General features: G+C 40.1%; 1 protein-coding gene across 1 annotated transcript; it reads left to right on the top strand.

The window, feature by feature from the left end:
• Positions 1-6,825: 6,825 nt before the first annotated feature.
• LOC109188981 (pheromone-processing carboxypeptidase KEX1-like) lies at positions 6,826-7,620 on the top strand. Its single transcript, XM_019339658.1, has 2 exons — positions 6,826-6,995; positions 7,185-7,620. Exons 1-2 carry the CDS (start codon positions 6,826-6,828, stop codon positions 7,618-7,620), a joined length of 606 nt encoding a protein of 201 aa, XP_019195203.1.
• Positions 7,621-10,245: the final 2,625 nt, after the last annotated feature.

The following is a 10,245-nucleotide window of genomic DNA, read 5'->3' as shown; positions in this document are numbered from 1 at the left end:
ATCCTATGTGAAAAGTTCTCAAATCTCATGCAAGGCAAATTTGAAATGAGCATGATGGGAGAACTAAACTACTTTCTGGGATTGCAAGTAAAGCAATGCTCAGATGGAATTTTTATTAGTCAAGCCAAGTACACTAAGGATCTAATCCGAAAGTTTGGCATAGATGGAAAAACATCCGTCAAGATCCCTATGAGCACATCTCTTAGAATGGAAATTGATAATGAAGGAAAAGATGTGGATCAAAAGAATTTTCGTGGGATTATCGGATCACTCCTATACCTAACAGCAAGCAGACTTGACATTTCGTTTGCTGTTGGGGTATGCGCTAGATTTCAAGCTAAACCAAAAGAAAGTCATTTAAGTGCAACCAAAAAGATCTTGAGATACCTTAAAGGGACACAAAGCGTTGGACTTTGGTACCCGAAAGAAGGATCCTTCGATCTTGTTGGCTATTCGGATGCCGACTTTGCTGGATGCCGAATTGATCGGAAAAGCACCTCGATCAGGAACCTGCCAGTTCCTAGGGGGAAGACTTGTGTCTTGGTTTAGTAAAAAGAAACACTCCATTGCTACCAGCACTGCTGAAGCCGAATATATAGCAGCTGGAAGTTACTGTGCCCAAATTCTCTGGATGACTCATCAGTTAAAGGATTATGGCATAAATGCACGAGAAGTGAGCATCAAATGTGATAACACTAGTGCAATTGCCCTCACACACAATCTTGTTCTACATTCACGAACTAAACATATTGATAATAAATATCATTTCATTCGTGATCATGTTGAGAGAAAAGATATATCTCTTGAATATGTCAACACTGATGACCAGCTTGCGGATATCCTCACAAAACCCTTAAGTGAAGCAAGATTCTCTACTCTGAGACATGAAATTGGGATGATTGAGATGGCATAAAGTTTTGGAATCAAATCTGCAAAGATTCTCACAATATTCCTATAGAATCTCCTCGATATACTCATCATAAAGATTTGGATCATTCTCACACGCAAGATCTCTATAAAAAGGGAGAACATATTGTCACCAAATCCACACTAATCCACCTTTTGAGTAGAAATCTAGATTTTGTCTTTGATTGTGCAGGAATGATTACAGGAAGTGAAGCAAAAACGACAATCACAAAAAAGAGAAAAGAAGAGACTAGAATCTTCCATGATCCTTTAGAAGATGAAGGGGCATTAAACAAATTCCTAGCAAGTTCACAACATATACAAAATCTTCTTCGTGAACCAACGGAGCAAGAATCACGTGAATCATTTCACTCTGTCGGCAACACCATAGGATATGCAAAGGAGGACAGTGTGCTGGAAAGGGGCGAAAGTTTTGATTATTCACCATCAAGCACTCCTCCAAAAATGTCCTCTCCACTCAAGTCCACGGCTAGCAGCAAGAAGAAAAAGACCTAAAAATCATTTTGGGTCACAATGATAAGCTGTGGTCCTAACTATCATGAATAAATTTCGTATTTCCATGGATTGATTTAATTTCTCGATTGAATATGAAAAAGGCTGTCACGAATCTTCTGATTACGTCTTTAACACGAAACCTAGTATTATCATCTACAATCTTTTAAACAGATCTGCACGCAACCTCTACACCTATAAATTAGAACCTTCTTCCATGAACTCTACTCACACACTCAGTCTTTTAGTGAGTAAATCTTGCAGGTATGAATAAGGGCAAAGGAAAGATGGACGAAGCCGAGAAACGAGCTATTCGGCGTGATCACCACCTTCAGGAAGCAAGCAAACTCACGAGTGCCACAATCATGAAACTCGTGGAAGATGGTGATAGGGTCCACGTAACATTCTTCATGCCAAACTCGGCTACCCCGAAAGAAAGAGAGATTCTGGACAATACTGTCAACGAATCTCAGGACAAGAAAGCTATTTGTCTGGAACAAGCAAAACGTTTAGCAAACGAAAGGAAAATAGTTTTGAACAATACAAACAAGCACCCATCCCATCCACCCACCTTTCGTTGGTTTCCAGTTCCTGAAGCTCCACAAAGGAGTGAGAAATCTTATGAAGATTTTACTTTAGTTCACTCTCAGTCTCCAACTAACTCAACTATGCCCACCCTCTCTCTAGAGGAACTGGACGAATATGCGAACAAGGCAAACTTGCCTGATGTGACTGATGAGTTGACCCGTCTGGAGCTTCACGTGCCTTATCGCTTTCTTTGAATGTTGTTTGTTTTATCTGTATGGCTTGGGGCACTTCTGCCTGATTTCGTTCAATGAAATTCTCTATCTTTATTGCCGTTACTAATTGCTCTTTTGACCATGTTTCTATGATGTCAGAATATTACCTTCGGGTCAAAGATGGAATTATCTCACATGTATTATTTCTTAAAAGTTTTAAACATGATAATGAATGCATGGATCTATATGCTAATTGGTTCCATAGAAACCATAGATTCTCCTAGTGGTTAACATTTGGATAAAACAAATGAGCAAGTATTAATCATCATCTTATTTTGCTATAAAAGGAGGTCATTGGTTACATTTTAATGCATCTCTCGTTTCTCAACAATGGCCCCTAAAGCTTCAATCACTAGGAATGCATCAAGGAGAACCAGAGCTCGTCTTGAGGGAGACGAACAAGGCGATCATTATCTCGGCAACAACCCACAGAATCCTCTGGATGTCTCATCTAACTCAGAAAGTGAAGACTATGATGAACTCATCAAAATGAGAGCTGATGAAGATGCCAGATCATTTGATCCTAATGAGGAACCCCCTCTAATTGTTAGAAAGGGTTTTCTATCTCTGGGCACTTGGAACAATCCCACTATGGACAAGGACCTTCGGGATTTCTATCGAACCTATAATTGCAAGACTGAGCTTGTAGGATACATTGAAGGTGAATCTGATAAGGAAATGCACTTCTCCGATGGACCATCCCATCCAAATGCTCCTACAACAAAGAACATTCCTAAGGGGTCCAAGGGTGAAACTAGAAAGACAAGGAAAGGAAAGGCGAAGAAATGAAGATTTCTTTGTTATATGTTCAATAATCATCTTTAATTCTGCCTTCCTGTCCATCTATGTTTTGTGAAATTATTAATGAAAAATTTCAGGCATGAAACTCTGTTTGTCTGATATTTGTACGCCTTGGAATCAACTCACTGACCTTGGAATCGTGTTTTTCTTGAAAATATCCATTTAAAGTCTTCTACGACATTAATGGTCAGTTGAAGAAATCTATGGCTATTAATTACAACATTGAATGTTGCGAGCAGTTTTACATTAATATCTCTTCTCATCGTACCTATAAAAGGCGGATATATTTCACTCTTCTCTACCATCTCTATCTCCAAAATGTATCCTAAAAAGCCTTTCACCAGAGGAGATTCTCAAAAGCAAAGAGAACTCGCCAGGAAAATCAGGGAAGAACAGGGAGACCTATACCCTGGTAACAGCCTTCAAGCACCTTTAGAGGTCTCCTCTGATACCGAATCATCACCTCAGTATGATGAAATGGCTGCCTACATTGTTGAGGAACCTGAGGAAGCTCCTCCGGAAGAAAAAAACCCCTTCAACAAGAGAAAACCCCCACTGATCTGCCCAGCAAGTACTATGTCAAAGATTACGCTGTCTATCTAAAGGAAAAGCCCAAATCTGAGGATGAAGAAGAACCTACTTCGTCTTCGGACTCTAATTTTCTGCGTACTGGGAAATGGTACAAGAGGATGTGGGCAGAACTTAAGAAGCCGAAAGCTCAACCTCGTGAGCATGAGGAAGAAGAAAGGAAGAAAAACTGATCTCTTGTTTATGTATTTACTTTTATGTATAAACCTCTCGTTTGAATCAATAATATAATCTCGGTCTTAATGGTCTTAATTCGGTCTTGCATATGTGTTGAACGAAACTTTAGTTGTTTTGTTTGCACTTCCACAAGAATATCTCTGACCAAGCTTGCCTTTCTTGGAAATGAATATATTCTCTTGAGCGTGCTAATTATCTCAGTGACTAGTCATTCGGGGTCACACCTTTTGATGAACTTATCATCTATATAAAGGCTTCTCATGGGAAACATAGCTTCACACTTCTCAACTAATATCATCATGGACAAAGGGAAAGAGATGTGTCTCACAACGGGGAGTTTGTCTAAGAAAGTTTGATCTAAGAATGATTCTCGTCATGAACCCAACAATTCTCTACTGGAAGGATCATCCTCAAATGATGGATCCACCAAGGCCTCGAGCATCTCTCACTTTCTCTCATTCGTGAAGCTCGCACCACAACTCAAAACTGACGAAAAATACATGGTTATTCATGCTGATGCTGAAGCTCGAGTCAAGGATGAATTAGATGATATGGAAAAGCGAGGTCGTTCAAGAGACGCTATGGGAACAGACCACGAGAAAATTGTGGACGAAGTGTTCGCTCTCGAAGATCTCAAGCAGGAATACATTGCGAATGCCCGAAAGCAGAGGGATGCCAAGGAGTGAGAACTCGTGCAGCTTGAACCACGAAAGATGTAGTCACAGTGTCTAATATCTATGTCTCGTGTAATAAACATCTCTCGGGCTGTGTCATGTATTCTCGTTATATGTTCCATATAGGTTCACGAGACTTTATTTGTCTCATGGACCTTTCTTTGTGATAAGTAATGCTTGTTATGTTTTGGTTTTCAGACGTGCTCAAGAAGATACATATCATAAAGATCATCTGAGCCGATAAAACATTTTCATAATGGACATCGTGTGGCCGAGAAAACCGGTCCACTACCCCATGATCTCTGTCAGTTGAACTGATGCGCATTTAATGCATACATAGGCACTCGAGTGGTTTTCTCTCTCCCCATTTAATGAGGAATGATCAAAACTGATCTGAGCATGATCTTATCATATATCTATAACCAGATCAGTTACCTATTTTGAAGAATAGGAATCAGTTGAATTTCGAAATTCAAATCACCCACCAGTCAACTGGGTCACCCGTCTCATGTATACCCGAGACCCAAGAAAACCCTACATAAACTCTTTTCCTATCACACTTCATACCTTTCATTCATACTCTATCTCATTTATCCCTTCTCATAATTATTCTCTCAAAAACTCTCCAAATGGCGAAGAAATCCAAAGATACCCCCTCCGACGCTGAACCAGAAGTACCATCCACATTGGAGGTACCTACCTTTCCCACAGATGATATCACCTTTATTGAATCCCGGACTCCTTTCATCGCCGGTGGAAGCATGTGGGATGCGCATGGATTCCTGGAATATGTCCTTGATCGAGACTTTGGAGAAACAATCATCACCTTACTCAAAGACACCGGTTTGTACAAGTTTGCTGTACATTTGTACATATTTTGGTATCCCACGGATGTTGCATAGTTCTATATGAATGCTACTGTATCCTCGAATGCACTCTCTATATCCTCTAGAGTCAACAACCACGAGGTGACAATCACATCGGAAGACATTAGAACTGCTAATGAATTTCCTCATAGAGACGAGTCGTACAAGCCAAACTTTGCCTTCTATCATTACGACCAGAATGAGTTCTATGGCTCTATCAAGAACAACCATTCACCTTATGAAGTCTCGTGGCCCCTGAACAAGATTGTAGAACAAAAGACATCGGATACAGACAATGTAACAAAGGAGAAGCTCAAAATGCTGCACGCATTTCTCAATGAACACAAGGTGGATTGGTCAAAGGTCATCTTCAACAATCTTATCCATGTCATCACATATCAAAGAAAATCCCCTGGCGATATTACGAAGAAAATGGGTTATGGATTCTTGATAAGTCACCTCCTTACCACAAAGGAAATTCCTATGAGACCAGGAATTAGGCCTAGACCAAAGGCATGTCACATGAAGCACAAGCCCACGGGCTATGACAAGCAAAAAGCTTTGGAGTTGGGAATTCCCTTGGAGTTGGTCAAATCTAAACGAAAATCCAGAAAGACGAAGGATTCAGAGGATGACCAACCGAAGCCCAAACGACAGAAGAAGGAGAAAAGCCCGTCTCATGTTGCGACGAAAGAAGCCGATGTCGAGGTACCGTCTTCTGCACCAATAGCAATTCTAGAGGAGAGGATAACCCCGACTCCACCTGTTCCATCAATGGATCCGGTCATTGTGGAAGATTCTTCTGACGACGATGATAATCTTGTTCTCTCCAATCTCGGACAAAAGGGACGATTTCGATCTCCGGTTAAAGCAAGATCTGGGCCACTTATTTCCTCAAAGGCAGATACAAAGACGAAAGAAGCACCTTCCCAGGGGGAAGATAAGACGAAAGAAGTATCTTCTCAGGGGGAAGATAAGACGAAAGAAGCCCCTTCACAGAGAGAAGATGATGCGGAGACGAAAGAAGCATTTTCAAAGAAGAAAGCAAAGGCGAAAGATTCATCGTCAAAGGGGGAAACAAAGTCAAAATCTTCCAAGAAAAGAAAGCACAGATCTTCCTTAGATACACGTTCTCCAAAAAGCCTCCAACCACAAGAACCCATTTCAGCAAAGCGAATATCTCCATGTTCGACACAAGAACCTGCTGTTATGGAAAAGGAGGTCAATCACTTAAGTCTCCCACAAGAACCTGGCTTGCCAGAAGAGATGAGAGAAGTGATTGCCAACACGAATGTTGCTGCTGTTCTTCCCACCGAACATTCCCTCCCACAAGAACCTACCCTTGCAGAGCAGGTACCAAATATTCTGACACAAGAACCTGCATCGGTAGTTGAGGACGAAAAGATGATCTCTGAAAAGGCTGTTGATCCGTAAGCTGTTGTGACTCTACCAGAAGCTGCACCAATCCCTCCATTAAAAGATCAACTGCTTCGAGAATCTATGGAGATTGACTACAACAGGGTCATGCAATGGCAGAAATGGCGCACATCGCCAATAGATACTCTGCTTAACACAGCTGAAGCAATGAAGGAAGAAGAAAAATTTGCCTTGGAGTGGGTCGGCACGAAAGATGTATATGAAGCACTGCGTATTGAGACAATTCGACGAGTGTATTCTTATAAAGTGACCAATCGCACTCTCGGGAAAGATAAGGCACCCATCTGCACGGAGCTTACCAAGCCTCCTTTGGATCCAGCCTTCGTTGAAGAAATGAAGGAACTTCGCTATGCCATGCTCCTATCCAAAGTCAAGACTATCTTGGAGAAATCGCACTAAAATGATCCTAATTGCGATGTCAGTGGATCAAAGGACGAATATGGCAGAGAAATTGATAAAGCCAATAAGGCCGAAAAGTCTGATGACAATGAAGATGAAGACAATGAAGAAGACGAAGATGAAGATACTGATGATGCAGATGCGGATGATGAAAATGATGATGATGATGACGATGATGACACAGGGAATGATGATGACAATCACAATGGGGGTGACCCGAACTATGACAGTGAGTCCCCTCTCTTGGTCGGCCCGGACTATAATGAAGCAGTACCCGAAAGATCTTCATCACACAACTCAACCTCCCGAAGTGATGACAAAAGGGTAGCATCACTCCAGGCTGAAGAAGTTTCCAATACACATCTTGAAGACTTGTCTCGTGCTATCGTCCCCCATGTTCAACCTATGGACGAAACTCCCATCAAAAGAGAAGATGCAACCCTTCGTGAGGCAAACTAGTTGCTTCACCTGTCCTGATTAGCTCAGCCAGTGGTGGCAAAACGGATGCACCACTTCAAACAGAACAAATGGATACCTCTCCAACAAATATTGAACACGAATCTCCACTGTTGTCCCCACATCACGTCATGAACCTCATGAGGGACACTGTTCACACAACCGAACTTATTCATCAGGATTATTTAACTCTTCGGCGAAGGGACACCCAAACTATGGATGATTTATCTAAGAAAGTGGACCAACTGATGGCTGCTCGAGCTCAGTCTCGCCCTCCACCACAAGCTCAACCTCAACCACTACCTCAAGCTCCACCCAAACAACAGTCTAAAGGATTCTTTATTTCAAAACAGCCCCTCGTACTCAACCTCAGCCTCGCCCCCCACCACAAGCTCAACCTCAACCACCCCCTCGTACTCATACAATTATGCATTTCATACTTTATTACAAATACTATAATTAGAGATCATTGTCAATAATAATCACAATAATGTATGGTATATATAATAATATGGTGCAATTAATTATAATGTGCGTAAATTTTCTCTACTACATCGGCCCCCAACTCAAGTTTTCTGGCTCCGTCCCTGCGTAGAGGTGAAGTTGTTGTAAGCTTGATATTATAACTCCATGGTCAAAGGTTTGAATCTCACTCTCTACAGTTTTACAAGGTAATTAATGTGGGATAAGGTTGGCGTATGAGATGAAGTTTCAGAGAAAATGGCGTGAAAATGGGAAGATTGCTGCAAATGATCCCAATAATGATATCACTTCAAACATTGTAGCGGCTGCTATGGCGTTTCTGGCTAAGCAGAAGGAGTTTGATTCCTCTGAGCGCTACATATTTGAGAGTGTGGAAAGCTTGGTGAATTATGGGTTGGTGACTTGGTGGAGATGGTGAATGTGGTAAAACAAGTGAAGCCATATCTGAGTGTGGCTGATGCAATGTGGCTACTCTTGTTATTCGATCTCAACCTCATACAAGCAGCCTCGGAAGGGCAGTCTGTGGACCATTTTAGTCAGCTAAAAAGCTCCACCATTCCAAAGGAGGAGGATAAGTTGATAGCAAAGGCAGAAGAGAACAGGGTGGAGTATGAGGAAAGCATGAAGGAGATAAGAGCTCAAATCTCTGCACTTAAACTAGGGGCTGAAAGTAGTTCAAGTTCTGGGCAAGCTGCATCTGCAGCAGAAATGAAACGACGCGAAAGGGAATGTGTTATGTGCTTGAGTCTGGATAGAACAGTAGTTCTCCTCCATCCCATGCGCTCATCTGGCTTTTTAATTTGCGAAGATTGCAATGAGCTAAAGGTTAAGGATGAACGACTGTCCTACTTGTCAAACCCCAATCATGCAGCGCATCCGTGACCGTTTTCCTCCTCCCAAAGCTCAGCCCGAAAGCCATGACAAGAAGAGGCTATGTTAAGTACAGTTGATAATGGCATGTTTGCAATTCAAGTAATGCAAGAGTTCGATCTAGTGCATGCTAGCTTGATTGGCTACATGCTCAGTACTCCGGAATTATTCTATGTGATAAACTGTTGTTTTAATTTCTTTCGTGCGCTTTTTTATTTTCAAATTTACAGATTTTCTTTTATTTAAAAGTAGTTTAAAATTTTTGATGTTTTTCTTTTTATATTTTACAACTAACCCATAGTCAACTCATGCATAAAGGTTTATAAAATTTCTAGTCCGTAGCAACTTAAATGGCAAATTACTCTTTAATTTTTCTAAAGATACACAATTTACATACTAAGGGATGTTTGGTTCACGGAATGTTAGATTACCTTAGGAAATGTTAAATTGCTGGGAATGTTAGATTACTGGGAATGTTAGATTCTTGTGTTTGGTTAAAATTGAGGTATGTAATATAATAATGTTTGGTTTAGAGTTATATATATATAACCAAACGCCCCATAAATGTTCACAATTTATCTTTTAAAAATTCACAATTTGTGATGAGCCTGTATTGTATTCACAAATTCCCAAAATTTAGAAACACAATTTATATTTTAGAAGTTCACATTTCCAATTTTTAATAGGCAAATTATACCGTGGACCATGGTCCAAACCAGTGATGTTTCTTTTAATGAAAAGAAACGGTACATGTTCCGCATAAAGTAGCTCTGTTTGTATAACTTATTCAGTTTCATTTTATATACATTGCAGTTTCATTTAAACACAATTATAGTTTCATTTCTATATAAGTACAGTTTCATTCGACATTATATACTCAAATATGTGTGAAACTGTCATTCAGTTTCATTTTATATACACTGTAGTTTCATTACAACACAACTACAGTATCATTTCAGTATAACTACAGTTTCATTGGACAATATACGTTCAAATATGTGAAACAATTATTCAGTTTCATTTTATATACAACGTAGTTTCATTACAACACAACTACAATATCATTTATATTCAACTACAGTTCTATTTGACAATATACCCTCAATATGTGAGACATAATATTCAGTTTCATTTTATACATACTGCAGTTTCATTTCAACGCACCTAAAGTATCATTTCAATTCAATTACAATTTCATTTGATAATATAAAACAATATGTGAGACAGTTTTATTTTAGATACACTGTAGACTATAGTTTCATTTTGATATAAACA

This window comes from Ipomoea nil, unplaced genomic scaffold, assembly GCF_001879475.1.
Source record: "Ipomoea nil cultivar Tokyo-kokei standard unplaced genomic scaffold, Asagao_1.1 scaffold0193, whole genome shotgun sequence".
In the NCBI taxonomy this organism is placed as follows: domain Eukaryota; kingdom Viridiplantae; phylum Streptophyta; class Magnoliopsida; order Solanales; family Convolvulaceae; genus Ipomoea; species Ipomoea nil.
The sequence above is the reverse complement of the archived record's forward strand: the minus strand, read 5'-3'. Positions and strand labels throughout refer to the sequence as shown.